At 39.9% G+C, this 17,993-nt stretch overlaps 1 protein-coding gene across 1 annotated transcript; it reads right to left on the bottom strand.

Moving 5' to 3' along the window:
* Positions 1-66: 66 nt before the first annotated feature.
* Positions 67-17,989, bottom strand: lmx1al (LIM homeobox transcription factor 1, alpha-like). The gene is made up of 9 exons (XM_051389303.1): positions 17,426-17,989; positions 15,391-15,479; positions 14,279-14,468; positions 3,378-3,610; positions 2,707-2,870; positions 2,453-2,530; positions 2,239-2,359; positions 1,981-2,136; positions 67-1,736 (listed from the first exon to the last, which is right to left on the bottom strand). The coding sequence occupies exons 1-9, from the start codon at positions 17,467-17,469 to the stop codon at positions 1,579-1,581; spliced, it is 1,233 nt and encodes a 410-aa protein (XP_051245263.1). The 5' UTR covers positions 17,470-17,989; the 3' UTR covers positions 67-1,578.
* Positions 17,990-17,993: the final 4 nt, after the last annotated feature.

Genomic DNA, 17,993 nt, shown 5'->3' with positions numbered 1-17,993 from the left:
TGAGAAAGTGATCAGTGCATCATCATTTGTCATATTTAGGACAATAAGGCAAGCACACTCCAAATATGAAATTGCAGATTGTATTGAAGATACGGCAACATTACATTCAAAGCACATCACCTGGCAGTCACTGAACAAAAAAAGTAAGATAGGAACTCGCCTAATACCGCACAAATAAGTTACATTCACAAAAATATCACTGTAAAAATACCATGAGTCAGTGATCAGAGTCAAACATAATGTCATGAAATAATGTCACAAGCTGTAGCCGATCACTGGCACCTAAATGAAACAAGTATCACCATAATCCTATTTTATTCTGCACCACATTGTCAGTCTGATCCTGATGCTTTCTGCAACACTTGCTATTCAACTTAGTTTGGAGGCTATTCCTTTAGACCTACTTTGTGACACATAAATATCATGCTACAGTTTAAATATTTGCAGATTATCACAGAAGAAGGTACAAAATATCTACCTAACAACATCTAATTTGAGATGTTTGAGAAAGAAATTATTACAGAAAGTGACTACAACAATTAATTGTAACACAGTCATACTCACATTTACATTTGGGACACATTATAATGTACCCAGTGTTCTAACTTTGGGGCATTATAGATCCATTGGTTGTCATTTACTGCACTGCTTCTTAGTGATTACGTTATAAAAGACAAGGGAAAGCTAAAGCAATAATCACTTTTACAACCCTGTTTCCGCATAAGGCTCTTCAAATTACCCTGTAGTGTTGTCTAAATGCTAAAAAAAATGTGATTATTTTTTTGGTCCATATTATACCTGTCATGCATTATGAAAAACTAATAATGTGGTTTGCAATGATAATTTTACATGGTGAGTTTCTTCCTCTTTGCAATCTACGTTCTTTAAGTCATTGGGCTAGTTAAATTGTAATCCTATCCAGCACAATATCCTGAGTTATCGCTCAGGTTACATAAAACATACACACTAACCTGAGAGCAAAATTGTACTCCAAGCCATATACAGGATTGTATATGCTGCAGTCTTTCACACACAATAGCTAATCACTAATCCTGTCAACAAAAAAAAGTAATGCAATATACTAATTTAAGTTTGACCCTCAGCTGCTCATAAGACCTGCCAAGACTCTTAAATACATGTAACTTGATTGATGAATTTACTTTCAACAACCAATTATTGTCTGTAATTCATGATATACATATTAATGCTTGATAAGTGTCTTTGTTGTTTTTTTGTTGGAAAGTGCCATGAAACGTGTTTCATTGAACATTACATAAATACAACTGAAGAAATTGAGGTCTTTTTACATATCTTGGACATTTACAGTGTCTGTATTTCCAGCATATGATTCTTATCGAGGAGAGATAGTGGGAACATTATGGGAATCTGCTGCAAACTGATATTATGACCATGGCTGACTTGTGATTATTTTGGCCTATGATAAAAGCTCAGAAGTGTGTTTGGGTGTAGGCATTTTCAGAGTGTGGTCCCACAGGCATGTTGATGGACATACTCCATTAGCTGCATCTCTGAGGTGAAAGGTGGAAAAGGAGGGGAAAGGGTGAGAGTTTATAAGGGTCAGGAGGTGAAGTAGGAGTTCTGCATGGAGTAGAGACGGTCAATGGGGTTTCCCACTCGCCCTGCCAGGAGACTGCCATCCCCAGTTGCTAAGAGGCAGTCTCCAAGGTGACCGAGGCTTCCATCACTGTCCAGGTCATGGAACACCGTCTCTGAATCTGCAGAGAAAAATAATGTGCAAAGCTGAAGTGGAACAATCTTCAAACTAGTAACAGAAACCACTGAAGATTAGAAAATCACATGAAGGTAGTAGTTATTTTTACTCAGAAAGCCTGTCAGCCTTTTCCTTACACCCATATGTCTTTTTACAACTGGAAACCAGGAAAATGTGTTTTGCATCAGAATGTTCCTTTTTGAGGGGACAATTTACTTTGAATTTGCAGCTTCAACCTCCTGTCTTACCATAGGAGTGGAGCTGCTCATTGTTCAGCTGAGGCGGTGTAAGCCCATGTCGAAATGGCTCTCCGCCATAGATGTTGGGGTCCAGAGCAAGTAGCTGTTGACGTGGCAGAGAGGGATACCCCAGTATCCCATCCATGCCATGGGTACTAGAGCCATCTGTGCAGAAATGAGAAACCCTTTAGTCATACCATTTCATCATCTATTCTTCAAATCTTTGCTTATTCTTCTTGATCCTGCATTGGCACTTTAAGCTCTTACCCTCACTGTCGTCATTGCTCTGGCGGCCACCTCTGCTCTGTCCTCTCCTGGTCCCTCCCAGCTGCTCTTGTTCCTGCTGCTGCTGCTGCTGTTGCTGCTGTCGGCGAGCTATCTTTTTCATCTGAAGCGCAAAAAACACAAACTGTCTGTATGAATGTTTTCTTTGTGTGGATGTGTAAAACAGAATGTCCTCAGGAAATGCATAAAGTCTAACCTTGGCTCTCTGGTTTTGAAACCACACCTGCACAACGCGCACTGTCAGTCCAGTCTCCGCAGCCAGTGTTTCTCTCACCTACAGGTTAGAGTTTTTCATAGTTTTTAAAATACAAACTCTACAGCAACAAATACAGCTTCAAATTAATTGCTATACAGACAAAGACAAAGATGCCCAACAATAATAAAGTATGCAAGTCAAGGGGGTATTACCCGGCAGACACATTAATTGATAAGACAAGCTGGTCCACCCACCTTGCGGCAAGGTTTAGCAGACACTTCAAAGGAGGCCTTGAAAGCACGGCGCTGCTGTGTGGTCAAGATAGTGCGTGGTCGCTTTGAACGTTTGTGCTCCTTGCCTTCATCACCACCTTTACCCCCACCAGAGCCTCCTCCACCGTCCTCATCCTCACTTTTCACTGAGCAAGGTAAGTAGACAACAAAACAGTCAGAACAACCCGTAGCCTGAGTCTCTTAAACTGTAGACATTTCCCAGAATGTCTGTAGACTGATCAGAAGTCAACACACTTCTGCTATATTTTCCAAACTGAAGAAACATTATGTGAAAATTAAGGCTGACATGGCAAAATATATTTAAAATGGTGGTATTATTACTGCTACATATCTAAAACAGTTTGTTCGGTTTTATAAGACCTTTTACCATTACGATGTGCTGTTGTGCCAAGCACTTGTATCGCATGCCACTGACTCGGTATCCCAGTGACCACTGAATGAGTAACCTACTCAGTGTGTGAAATCCAGTTCACTATATAAATTTCTACATAGTGAAGGGGGCAGCTTGAGACTTAAACCCCCATTTGCCCTTCTGGAGTTATGTGATTGAAATTGGCTGGGCAGAAAAGCTAAGCAACTATGAAACGATAGCTATATGATTCAGGCAAAGCAGCCTTATACTGCTTCTTTACCTGATTCAGTTGGTGTGGGACTAATAGCGGCCAGCATTTCCCTCTCCTTCTCGTAGTCCATGCGGCAGAGCAGCTGGCCTTCTTTCAGCACAAATTCATCACCTCTTTGCAGCCGGCGTTCACACTCACAGCAGGTGAAGCAGCCCAGGTGGTACACCTGGCCTTGCACACGCATTATCAGCTCCGAACGTCCAATCACTTGCAGGCAGGCGCTGCACTTTCTTACAAAGAGTCTGGAGGGGCAGAGAAAGACATATTCATGAGCTTATTATGTGAAGGGTACCTACATAGAATGTGAAACATGGTATTATGGGAGTCAAGGAGTGCGAAAAAAAGAAGGTGAGGTAATTAAAGATGGAGGCACAGACAAGGAACTCCGATACATTTACCCTCAGCTCAAATGATTCTGGAGATTAGCATAGTCTCTTAATTAAAGGTCGTATAAACATTACCCAATTCACAGAGCAACAAGGTGAACATCTGCTGAGAGGAATTACAGTAGTCTGCATTTCTACATTGTATTTTCTTTTCTCCCTCATTACAGTAGGTGGCAGTAGTTAGCTTGTGATAAGAGAGCTGCCTGTTGTGAGTCTTTCCCTTTCAAATCCTGAAATGTTGAGATCTGTTTGATGGGGTTAACATCAGTCTATCCATATCCCACCCACAATCTTAAAGTACGTATTTAACACTATGAATAAAGCTTAATACAGAGTCCTTCTCAGGTCCATTGCTTTTCCCCATGACCACTTTCCTCCTTTTGTCCACCCATCTCTCCTCCTGTGAGATGTTATAACCCTTCAATTTCTCTCCTGCCTCGCCATCTCTTCACATCCCTATTTCCATTCACAGGGCCTAAGTCTTTGCCATTAAATTCCTCTCAAATCCCTGCTCTCACACTTGGTTTCCTCCCCCTCCCTCCCCAGTATTTTCTGCCAGCATTCCCAGTTCTCCCTCACGCCCTCCCAGCCTGCCTCCCCAGTTCACTGAAACTAATAAAGACAGGATTAATTAGATTGTTGTTTAAACAGTGCGATGGCCAGACAGACGCTGTAAACTCATAACCAGGGATTGGGGATAGCATGGGGTTAATCTCTCTCCTCTCACTTATGCACACTAAAACACACATACACACACAAACATAGACACTCACACACACATGCATGCGCACACACAGGCATGCACACAGACATTTGCTCACACCCACTGACTGAATATCAGTATACCTAGTCTGATATTGGCTAGTTACCCATGTTCACCATACCATCATCCATCATGATGCTGGTGGTGAAACCTGCATTCAGGAAAAAGTACAGATGCTTGATCACCAGAATATCTCTTTAGCAACCAGGAAGTTAGCTCATAGGCCTTGGTGTAAGAAAGAGAAAGGGTGGTGGATGCAGAAATAGAGCAAACCCCAAACCTGGGCAAGAGGGAAAGGAAGATGAGAGGGGAGTGAACAGGGGGAGGAAGGGACGAAGGCAGAAGTGTTGACGCTCCCTGACTGAGTGATAGGAAGGTGTTGCTGCCCAAATCTGGAGTGTAAAGAAGGAGCCAGGTCTGCACATTAGAGCTCCTAATCTGCGATTCTGTCCCAAACGCAGCTGCTACGGCTAATCTTTCTCAATCCATCTGCCAAACGCTCCCCAAATTCCCCAAATGACAGTGTCGCTAACTTAATATCATAACGCAAACACAAGTATCCCTATATAACAGCCCCAAGCAAAATCTATTGTGACAGGACCTTGTGTTTAACTAAAGGTTGCTAAACTTATTTTCTTATAGAAACATTGCATTTCAGCTGAGAGAGGTGCTCCTCTACGGTAAAATATCTGCAAGAACCTACATGTTAATGATAATATCTAGCATCTAATACAGATTCCACAAGAGCGATCACCACCCTGCTCTGTGCTGCCTCACTCTCCATCCAAACACACTCTTCAACACCTTAAATGCTCCCTTTCACAGTGAACATAATTGTCAAAGGATTGCTTGACATAAGACTGATGATGTTGGTGGTTAAGTCCCACACTCTCTAATCGGGGTGTACACAGCACGGTAGGAATTTACTCAACATGGCAAATGAAGGCAACTTGGGGCAACTGCCTCAGAGGGGGGTCTGTAAGTAGATCAGTCTAATCCCTCTAATAGAAGTATCATTCACACTGCCCCTGACCAGGGTGTAGCTTCCAATAAATCAGTACGGACGTGATGGTTATTTAGCAGCTACATGAAGTAGGTGGTTTTAGGTTCCACCACACACTGGATGGAATTGTTATTGTTATTATTATTAACAATTTCTGTGTGTATCTGAATATATTGTCTACACATTCTCTATATAAAAATCTTCTATCTAGGAAGTTATTACAACAAATTTCAGTCTTCTTTGCATTTTATGTCATATGGTTTTATTGTTGTTCATGCTATTTTTAGAATTTGTCATACTTTTTAAAGATAACATCAAACAGGCTTGTGTTTTTGATTGTATCGTGTGTTTACAACAGAATAAAATATGAAACACTTAGTTTAAGACAATCCAGTTTTGATTATGTTATGGCACCACAATAAAAACGGATTATTTAGTTTGAATCATTGGAAAAATGTATATTTGCATGACACAGACCTAAAATACAAAGAAAATTTTTCTTCTTGCATGTGAATTTCTGCTATAAACAGCTGAGGTGTAGAGTAGAGAACAGCTGTGAACAAATCTATTAGAAAGGATATTTTGAAGAGGATTTTACTTTGGATTTAGAGGGCTTTCCTTTAATGAAGTGATGTGTGTAATATTCATATGTACAGAATTACAAAGAGGAGAAATGTAAGAGCAGACAGAAGACGGTCTGCTTGTGAGCCTGCGATGTACAAAACGTCAGGAACTTTGGCTGCAGGCACCTTTTATGTTTGGTGCCATGGATTTCTGAGGGGTTAGGGGGCATAACTAATTACAAGCTCTCTGATTATGAGATCAAATGCAGAGAGGCAGAAAAAGGTGATATGTTGTAAGTATTGGGTGGTTATAAGCAGCCCCTTTCCTACTTGCTTAGGCATACAAACAGAATAACAGAATCTTTGTCATCTCCCTAAGCTGTGTCATGTGGCATTGTTTTGCCTGTGAGCTCTGACAAGCACGACATTGTGTGGACCGCAACACAATCATTCCATAAATATGTATGTGTCTCAGAGCGATTACAGTTGTTGTGCTTGCTTTCATAATTGATGAATATTTATACAGGTACTAGTTTGCGTATACAAACTCTAGGTTTTGAATACCTCTTATAGCACTGGTTTGGAGCAGTTGCATGTGAGAGCAGGGAAGAACATCACTTGGACATATTACCTCAAGGCTTCACTCCGAAACTGTGGCTCATCAAAGATCCACCATTGTCACTCATTTATATCCTATAGTTTATTATGTGTTTCTGTCTAACAAACATATAATATGCTGAGATATTCATGTACAAGATGTAATCCCCAAATACATTATGTGTTAAGAATGACCGGGTGTCACACAAGTAGGTGTTTACACATTCCCTGAAAATGAAGGTACATCCAAGGATTCATGTGGTAGATGCAAAAAGAACAAATTATATGCAACAATCTTACTTTTAAGTTGTATTCTGTTTAGTATCAATTTCTTAGATGTGTGTGTAAGATTGTGTGTGTGTGTGTGTGTGTGTGTGTGTGTGTGTGTGTGTGTGTGTGTGTGTGTGTGTGTGTGTAGGTGTAGGTGTGTGTGTGTGTGTGTGTGTGTGCGCGTGTGTGTGTGTGGATGTGTGTGCGCGCACTTTCGGCGGATATTGCTCTGTGAAGCAAAATGGCTCAGAGCCAGGGTTCAGTAATCACATCATCTCCTTTTATTAAATCTCCCTGCACTGCTTCTGTGTTATTAAAATCTCCCAGCATTCCCCACGATACTCACTACCCCTGCCACCACTCACTCACACTCACTCACACAAATACACACATGTATATAAATATATATATACAGTACAGTCACACACACACACACACACAAACACACAAACACACACACACACACACACACACACACACACACACACACACACACACACGTGGGGATATAGTCACATGCACACATAAACACAAATATGCACAGTTTGTGTAAACACAGATAAGGTGCCTGGGTACAAACATCAATAAAACACTGACAGATGCTGTCATTTGTGCAACGTATCCACCCAGGCATCAATACAGTAACATCATAAACAGTCCACTTGCTCAATGAACACTCTCCAAAATTTGTAAAAGCTATGTAATAGTTGTCATCTAATGACAATGAGGGCCTGCAATGTATGGAATACATCTTTAGAGGCCTTTTCTGCACAAACCCTCAGCCAATCTCACAGTTATACAGTTACATGCCATAACTCTCACTGTAAATCGTTCACACTGGTAATAAGACCAGCTCAACATGGGAGCGACACTGACGCCTGTAATATTCAAGACCTAATGTAATGTACCTGTGTAAAGTAACAACAAAAAACCTGCATGGCGTGCATGGTCTGCATGATATGTGTCTCTGGGTGTGTGCGATTTACACCTGATGCTACCAAGAATGAATGCTATGTGTGAGGATATGGATGTGTGTTTGTGTGCGTGAGTGTGTGGGTGTGTGTGTGTGTGTGTGTGTGTGTGTGTGTGTGTGTGTGTGTGTGTGTGTGTGTGTGTGTTAGTTTAGATAAAACAGTTAATCCCCAGGCCACCAAAACGCAATATCCTGTCTGCCCGTTTCTCATTTCCTGTCTGTCTCTGGCGGAGTGGGAAGCAGCGGGGAGGGGGTGGCGGGGGACAGCGGGACCCGTTGCCCCAGAAACAGGAGATACAGCCGGTCGATTTGAGAAAAGTCTATGCCGATCTCCCTATCTCTCCCTCTCTAGTGCGACCCCCTATTCTCTCTCTCTTTTTTCCTCTCCCTCTCTGCTTTTATTATCTCAGATTTAATAAAGCCAAGGCGAGCAGCTTGTTCTGCCATGAAACATTTATTAGCTGTCTGTTATAAAATTGTTGTGGGGGAGGAAAGATGATGGGGTCTCATCTCACATTATGCAAAAACAGTGGCAATATCACCCCCTCCTCTCACACATACACATGCACCCAGACAAAAATCTGCCCCTCCCTGCGGCCATATCCCTTCCTAAAACTCTCAGACACCTCGTCTTTACCTTCTTTATCCCATTTCGAACCCTTTCTCCATCGTTGAGATTTCTCCCTGATGTTCTTTCATTTATACCATAAAATCTGACTGTTCTCCAACAGCATGCAATCAAAACACAAAAACTCCCCCATCCCCACTTTCCTTTCCTCTGGCACACCTCCAACCATCATCTGTTGAGCTGCTGGTTTAGCTAATGTAAGGCTCCTGGGTAAGAGAGAAGTGTTTGAACGTTTCAGAACCGCATGCATGTATTATGTGTAGCCTCTCACTGGGATTCATACAGTTCAGTCCTCAGCTGTCAGTGCAGCCATGACTGACCTAAACGCACACTGAACCACAAACTTTCCTTCCACTTGTACACACGTTATATGGGCAGAGATGTTGAGTTATTTAAGGGAAAAAAATATATATCTATATATCTCACTTGCCTCTAATGATACTAGCAAGCAGATAGTTTTGGTTTCATTAGCCCAGGTTTTGAGATTTCTACTAGCACCCTAATACAAAACATGACTTCTGAAAAGTCACATTAATGTTGAGTTAAAAAAAATAAATGTTTCTTTTCTTTGCTGTGAGCACTGTGAAAAAACTTCCATTTACCTACTCTCCAATTTTAGAGGTAATATCTCAAAACCTGACCAGATCAAACCAAAACTATCGGCATGTTTAGATACCACTAGAGTAAGCAAGAAATGTGTGGGGTTATTCTTTGGTAATTCTTGTTGAACAGACCTCTCAAATTGTGATAGTTTCAGTATTGCGACTTGATATTAAAAGTAATTCAATTAATATGGCACTGACTCACTGACCAGAGTTGAAGTGCGAGCTGATCGGGATAAGGGCTCGTTGTAAATATGTCTCGTCATTGCATAATTCTCTCTAACAGTATTTCCCTGCAGCCCAGTGTCAGGCCTGTCATCACAGGACAGCCACAGAATGCTGGGTAATTAGCTCTGTACCCAATCAGCCTCCCCACCACCTCCTCCCGTTGCCATCCTGAGACACAAAGAGGCGCTGAGGGAGGGGAGGCGATTAAGAGAAAACAAGGGATAAACGGGGAGATAAACTGTTTGGTGTCATCGCTGCCATCAATCTCAACGAGAACGAAATGAGGTTTGGAATAGAGAAATATTATTACAAAGCAGACAGTGATGAACGAGGCAACGGATAGAGAGACAGGGAGAGAAATGGTGGGTGGGGTGGGGGTATGGAAGAGAGAACAGGGGTAGAAGATGCAGTTTCTATCCTCAGTCTCAGTGTTTTAGAGCAGCAAGACTCACAAGTTCACTCACATAAATGCACCGTAACTTGAGAGGATACTCTGTCAGGCCGTTAATGTTAGACTCACATATAGCTACCTGGTCAGCAGAGGGAGATTCCATAACTGTGGCGGCGGGGTCTCCCTCTCTCTGTCTGAAAAGAAAAGGTTTGTAAACCTAGATGTAGTCTCAGTGCCCTCCACCCCACAGAGTGAGGTATTAAACCCAAGGTTTAGTGAATATCCACCCCAGTGACCTGTTTTTCACAGGGCTGAAGCTGCCTTTATGGGGCTTACAAGGGAGCTTGCATGCAGGCTGCACACGGCGAGACTACCCTTCATTCTGTCTGGGCTCAGCACTATTGACCAGGGAACACTGGCCTTATACTGCTCAGTTTGGCAAGGAACCATAATGTCGAGCCAGTGTGTAAAAGACAATGAATAAAAAAGTGTGTGTAGGATACTGAGGATGGTAGACATTATTTATGAATGCTCATCATGTGGTTTCATTGTCTTTTTTTCAACTAGAATTATATTTAATCATCCTGTAACTCAAAATATACCACATTTCTACCACAGCTCATTTATATCTTTAGAAAAATGTTGCTCATTACTACACAGACTTCCTGTTTCTGGTGTTTTCCATTGAAATTTTTTATCATTTTGCCCATCTTCCCGGTACAAGTTATTCACTGCACCAGTGCATAAAAACATCCTGATTGAAATTTAAAGTATGGAGGGAGGTCTTGCCACAAAATTATTCTAAAACCTCATGCAGAACATCTGGTCCATAACAGGATGGGGTTCCAGAGAATTTCTTGAGGTTTCAAAACAAAAATAAATCCACAGGAAAAATCCACAAGATGTACTTGAGTTTATTGTGTCTAAATCCCTTCATTTCCATAACAGATTGAGACCAGGGAATCTCTAAACTAAAGGCATAGCTCCTGTTTTATTACATAAATAAAATAAAGTAGGGTGATCCATATTTTTTTACAAGAAGTTTCAGGTACTGAACTTGAATATGACTCACAACTAACCCAAATCTTCTAACTATATTCTATATAGTTCTGTATAGAGCTTAAATATTTGGATTAGGATTATGTCCTTCACCCTAAAAAGTCGACCGTTATGTTGAAACCTGACATTGGCTTTTTGAGCATCGGAGTGATCAATTTAAAATCTATTAGAAGCAAAATATCCTTTGAAAACATGAAACATGCAAATGTTGAATAAACTTTTGCCTTGAAGGCAGTTTAGCCCAGATGAATCAGGGTGGGGGATGGGTCACATTTCATAATTAGATTTGTTTTCTCATTTGAATTGATAGACATCTACATGTGTTTTTTTTTTCTCACCTCAAAAGAATAGATTAATTATAAGTAAATTCAGAGACGTCTCTGAATTTCTTTTAGAAATACTAACTACAAGCAAACAAATGCACAGGGTAACAGTACTGCGCAGTGTGGACTTTAGCTCATGCTGATGGAGAGTCAGGGAGGAGTGTTCTGCCTATCTGTGTGTGATGGGTGATGTAATCAAAGCAAAGGATAAATTAAAAAATATTTGGACAAGCCAGAGATACTGCATTAGGGCGAGAGGGAAAATATTCCAGCACGAGCAAGAAAGCCTGCAAGATGACGTGTTACCACGCATGGATACATTTCATCCACAAATTCTTCAAAAGTAAGTAAATTACTTGACAATCAGTGCGTATTGACATCAGGCAATTGATCTGCTTCTGCCTCTTTCAACCTGCTGGAACTAAACTGGAATCAAGCTTCAAGTAGAGGGTTAAAAAGAAAAATAACCATCCCCTGGTAATTGTATGAATTCCCCTTCGTCTTCCAAATTCTTGGACATGGTTATCTGTTACAATGCACACACCTGCTCTAGATGCGAGGGGAGGTGGGTGGGAGGGTGTAGTGTAAAGCGCTGATGGACAGACTGCAGGGAAAACAAGGAGACATTGTTGCTGATCCACTGAAGGTCACAGGCAGCGGTACTGTGTGCCAAGTCTGGCACCGACTCACACAACAAGGCAACTATCCATATGCAATGTATAGGGGACTAAATCAACACCATAGTGAATGAGCTGCTGACTATTAATTTAGATCTACAATTACAGTCATTACACGAGGAGAGCAAATACGCTTTTTCATTCCATCACTGAAAATGAACCCAGTGCTTCATTTATGATAAGCTATTGCCTCCACATTTCCCACTCATTTTTCCAGATAAACGTCACACAATGAGACTTTCATCAGCCAGTTCCTCTCTCTCTCTCTCTCTCTCTCTCTCTCTCTCTCTCTCTCTCTCTCTCTCTTCACTGTCTCTTACTCTCTCCTCTCCAGATGTCAGGTACAGTGGGAGAGTCTGTGCTGTTGGATGCCGTCTGACACTTTTCAAAACAATGATAACAAGCTTCAGGCTCGTCCTTCAGCTGTCTACCCCTGGAGCTCCCACTGCAGGCACACCCACTGACAGCGGCACACACCAAACAACTGACAAACACACGCACGCACCCACGCACCCACGCACCCATACACACACGATATGGCTTCAAAAATGACCACAGAGTTGAATCATCAAACAAAAAACAGGACATTTTACATTTCACAAATTAAGTGTTAACTGTGTTTTACATTGAAGTATATAATGTTTTTGTGCATTGCATCACTATAGAGCATGGGATAGCATTATTAAATGATAAAAAAACTAGTCTTATATATCTACATTCATAATTATAACTCTATGTAAAGACAAACAAATCTCCAACAGTCAACAACATGGAAGTAGCAGGGAGAGAAGGGGCTCCTATGTTTCTCCAAACAATAACTCTCAAAGTAGACTCTATTATGTGCCAAGAACTTCCAATTAATCATTTAAAATCTTTGTAGTCCCTTAAATCCCCGCAAGTGGCCTCACAGACGCATGAAACATTCTAACATATTGTCTGTCGACACCATATATTCCATGTATCTTTCTATCAATGTGTTACACAACTTAATTCCAGCTATATCTGTATCACACTTACACTCACTTACACAGATGTTCACATTTATTTTATGTTGCTACAATTAAAATGAAATAGGAAATTAAAATCTTTCCAGTAATTGTCGACATACTTTTCATACTTCAGCCTGACATGTTCAGCATCTTGACTAATATTTAAAATGAATGTAGGTTTGTGCGAAGCTTTTGTACACACCTCTCTTGTTTGTAACGGACTTGTGGGATCGAACATGAATTTACAATAGAAAGTATTTTTTGTAAGCTATAACTTGGAAGAGGGGGAGTGAGGTCAGTTGTAATTTTCTTAAAATGTTCTCAAAATGTCACTGAACAAACATCAATACAACTATTGCCTACTTCATCATTTCCAGCAACGTCTTCTCCAATGAACTCACTTAAGATGCATTCCTTGTTTTAGTGAACTTATTGTTTTTTTAATCAAACTTGTGAATGTATAATTGAAGTGGTTGTCTCTTGATATTTTTTTTAGATTTTCCAGCTTTTGTTCGGGTAAGTAAACAAGTTATTTGACAAGATTATTCCTCAGTTAATCTCGAGAGGCAGAGAGACTCTCGCTCTCAGCTTGCTAAAAATAAAAGGCATGCTTCTTCTAACTCTTACTTATTCCTCATCACCTTCAGTATTTTCACCTGTGTGTCTTTTTTTGTATTTCGTCAAAGAACAGACAATGAAAATGCAGTTTCAACTAATCACCCCTAACTCCAAAAACATTACTTTGTCCTTAAAATCAACATAATGAGTGACTTTAGCTTCCACTTTAATTCAATTCAATTCACTTCAATGGGCTTTACTGGCGTGACATTTGACAGTAGTCTTCCTCCTGGCTTGCAAACATGGGCATGAGGAGGCTGAGAGACATGATTTCAACTTGCTTTTGATTGGAGAAAATTTTAGCTTCACAATAGAAACCATTCGCCACTCTACTGTAAATAAGCACTTGTAGGCAGATTTGGGAAGTAAATATTTCATGAACTGTACTACATTTTGAGATACATGTATATTTCCATTACTGTGAGACTATATTTCAGTAGTACTCACTTCTTTGCATTATAAGAGTTTACTCTCAACATGGGATAAACAGAGGTGTAGTTGGCAGGGGAAAAGAAATAAAAAATTCATGAACTCTGAACAACAACCTTGTTTCAGATCTATGGTGAGGACATGCATTTTTAATTACTAGGAAAATGTTCTCACTCCTCTTCAACTGATCCTAAAGGATGATTAATTCCGCTTTTATTGCATTATTAAGTGGAGGGTTTCTGCATTTGTCCACTGCTGCCCGATTCTCCCATGCAGTCAGTGGAGCAACAACAAACAGTGAACCCTGAACCACCCTTCATTGTGTGTGTGTGTGTGTGTGTGTGTGTGTGTGTGTGTGTGTGTGTGTGTGTGTGTGTGTGTGTGTGTGTGTGTGTGTGCGTGCTCTCTTACTTTTCATAGTCATGCTTGCAGTACAGCAGGCGGTCCCTGCAGTAACAGGTCCCGGTGAGCGCGCTCAAACACACGGCGCACTTGACGCAGGTCTCGTGCCAGGAGCGTTCGTTCACGCGCAGCAGGAAGCGGTCGGCTATGGGTGACTCGCAGCCCGCACACAACTCTCCCCCTCCCCTGTACTCCGGACCTGGAGGGGGCACATCAGTGCGTGGATAGAGAGACAGAGGCAGGGCCGAAGACAGGCTATTTAAAATGCAGGGGTCATGATCATAGTTACCCCACTGTAACCCCACCATAAGGAAATGTTGATTCCCTTCAAATTTCCCTCATGGCCCTCTTTGAAACACTGAAAGCATGTAATGTTTCCCGGATTTTTAAAATAATATAACACAAATTGTTGTGTATATTTTACAACACCATCCATCAACCCTGGGCTGGGTGTCGTGTACGGGCAAACATTTATGGTCACTATTTGATAATTTTTTCAACCTCAAGATTTTAAAATGTCTAGAATATTCATAATTATTCGTAAATGGACTTTGTGAACTAGTGGTTTATTATCCTTGCAATTGAAAATATTTTCTACAAGTCTATATTATTGTTTTAAACTCTCTTTTAATGTCAACATGGCCTATATAAATATATGTATAGTATATAACTATATAACTATATATATATATATATATATATATATATATATATGTGTGTATATATATATATAGTTATAAGTAAGAGTAAATGTAAGAAAAACTATTTATGTTTTGCTATATTTTTCTCCCGTGGTGTCCCTCTAATATTCCGATAATATTTTTGCATTGATAGTGAATTCATATAGGTAATCAGATGTATATTTTCTTCTAATATAAACATATATTCCAATATAAATTTATGTTAGGTCAATACTCAAGTTACGGGTTACAGTGAACTTGACAATGATGATAATAGGCTACATTATGGTATTTGTTCCTTGTGGTCTTTTTAATACAACTGTACGTGCATCAAGACACTTGGTATCCTGATAATATTTTTCTATAGAGATAACATTTAATTTTCCATAGTGAGTTTATTTCGTTTGGGCCTTACGCAACACATTGTCAGCTAACACTCACCAAAAGGCGTAGAGGATGGTGGCTGCTGCAGACAGGACTGCTGGCTTTCCTCTGTTTTCATCCCTTCTCTCCTTCCCTCAGTGTGATCGCTAGAGAAACAGAGAACATTTTCTCCATTTCGATCTATATCAGCTCAACCACTGCAGTAAATCAATTTCAAAATAAGGGAATTAATCAGATTAAATGTAGGCCGATGCACTCAGATTATGAACATCAGTCAGCAGTCACAGACAAAGTATTTCCAAGGTGACATTTTAAGTTACCACAAAATAGATCGAAAAGTAGGCTGAATTCTCACACACACGAACACACACACACACACACACACACACACACACACACACACACACACACACACACACACACACACACACACACACACACACGCGCGGCTTGGATTTAATTCAAGTTGTTAAAGGCATAAAAACAATGATTAAAATTATAGACAACATAAAAAACGACGCAGACAATTATGATAATTTAATAGAAATCCAAATGAAAAGAATTATATATAAGTATCAAAGATTAGACCATTATGCCAGTGTATTTCTGGTTAATATTAGGTTACATTTCAGGGCCCTAGCAGCTATAAGTGTATGTCAGTCTTTAAATATCAGTCAACAAAATAAGTAAAAAAAAAGTTAAGAAAGAGGATAATATTTGTGAAAATACCAAAAAGAACGTTCTTATACATTAAGCTTATATAAATGTACGTTTCGATCATTTTCACTACATTTGTGTTCAAATTAATTTAGAAAAATATGCAGGCCTATGTTTCAAGGTTTTCTCTAAAAATTACAGTCAATAATTCAACTATGTTAGTTTTAGGTTGTTGTTCTGATTTGTACAATTGTTTTCTTAATGTGACCAAAGTGGAAAGGAAGAAACATTAACAAAAGCTGACGCATTTTAGTTTCATACAAAGTTCTCTTCAAAAAGGACATTGGCTGCAAAAGTAAATGTCTGAGGAAACTTTTTTTCTACAGGCACTTTAATGTAGATTGTCTGCTGTGGCCTTACCAGACTCTGTATTTATTTATATCAGGATTCTTAAAATCAATAGGTTTATGTCAATATTTATACCCTATATTCCAGTTGGATATTAAATTATATTAAGATTATTTTTGTTGTGATATGCTATTTGTAAAGAATCCTAATTTTTATAAAACGATATTACTTTTGGGGAGGATTGGACAGTGAGTCTGTGAAGTACATATGAAATAGGCTATTGAATGTCGGGTAATTGCCACATTGCCGCAGCAAATAATGTAATGAAATAAAACAAATGAATTATGTAAATACAGCTAATCTGATTTGACGTTCTGCCTAATTGTGGGTTGAATACATTACTGACATATTTGTGTAATGCATCGATAATTACATGATGACACTCGGATAATGATTACCGGAATAAAAATGTTCAAAAAGATTTCATCAACTTTGCTGCAGGTCTCCTGGAGCTATAATTAAAAGAAATACACGGTAATTGTCATATCATATGAGGATCAATGGGATCAATAATGTTGATGTCAAAGCGCACTCCAAAGATTGACATTCAAAAGAAACATTAAGAAGCTTTCCTCGGATTGAAGGTACTGACAAACCTTTTTTTGTGCTCAATAATTAATATGATAACAATCAGAGGAAATCCAACATAGTTTAGTTTAAAACGTTGTTGAAATGGCCAGGGTTACCCTCGTGCTATCAGAAGTAAACATCAGACTCCAGACTATAATGTTTGAGACTGAACCACCAACTGAAACCTGACTTCTAATAAAATCGGTCTCCTCTGCATTATTTTATTTGGATTGACCAGATCAAAGATCATAATTTATCAGACAGCAAGGTCACCGTGACTTTATCTTTTTTTTTTTTTTTTTTTTTTTTACCTGAGCACTTTTAAAAACACGCCAAATAACGTCAGACCTAAAGCAAGCGCTGCAGCAGGAGTGCAAGACACACATCAATTCAAGCAATACAATTATTTGGAAATCTGCCTTCACTGACAACCTGTTCTCGAGTTGCGGAGTCCTACCTTGAAGTGAAACACACTCCTCCTGAAATCTCGGTTGGCAACATTAAAACCTGGTTGAAACTTTCGGCCAGTAAATGAACAGACGCGTTTACGGATCGGTCACCTGTATCTCACAGTCCGGCGCGCATGTTGCCTACGGTAAAAATCCAAATACCATGATGACCCAAACTATTGTCTATTGTCTCTCCTGTTTTCTCCGCCAGCCGTGTGTGCGCTCTGACTTGTTTTGTGCGTAAAAAGGCGCAGAGGGAGGAGATGGACAGACAAGGAGGGAGGGAGAAGGTGCGGAAGATGATGGGGGAAGATGAGCGATGATGCAGCCTATTGATAACTCACATGAGGATGATCTTTTGCATTTGTGTTCAATGTTAGACATAGACTTCAAAGGGCGCAGTTGATACGTGAAAATACTTGCGGTGAGACATTAATCCCCCTCCACATGGGAAACGATATATTATGATTCTAATATTTTGTTATATACTTAAACTGCCCGATTCTGGGGAAATGTTATCAAAAGGACAAAGGCAAATGAAGATGAGAGCAGTTACAGACTACCATAATTCCATCT

Source organism: Dicentrarchus labrax, unplaced genomic scaffold, assembly GCF_905237075.1.
Source record: "Dicentrarchus labrax unplaced genomic scaffold, dlabrax2021, whole genome shotgun sequence".
NCBI classification, from domain to species: Eukaryota; Metazoa; Chordata; class Actinopteri; family Moronidae; genus Dicentrarchus; species Dicentrarchus labrax.
Note: the sequence above shows the minus strand (reverse complement) of the source record. Positions and strands in the feature narration are given on the sequence as shown.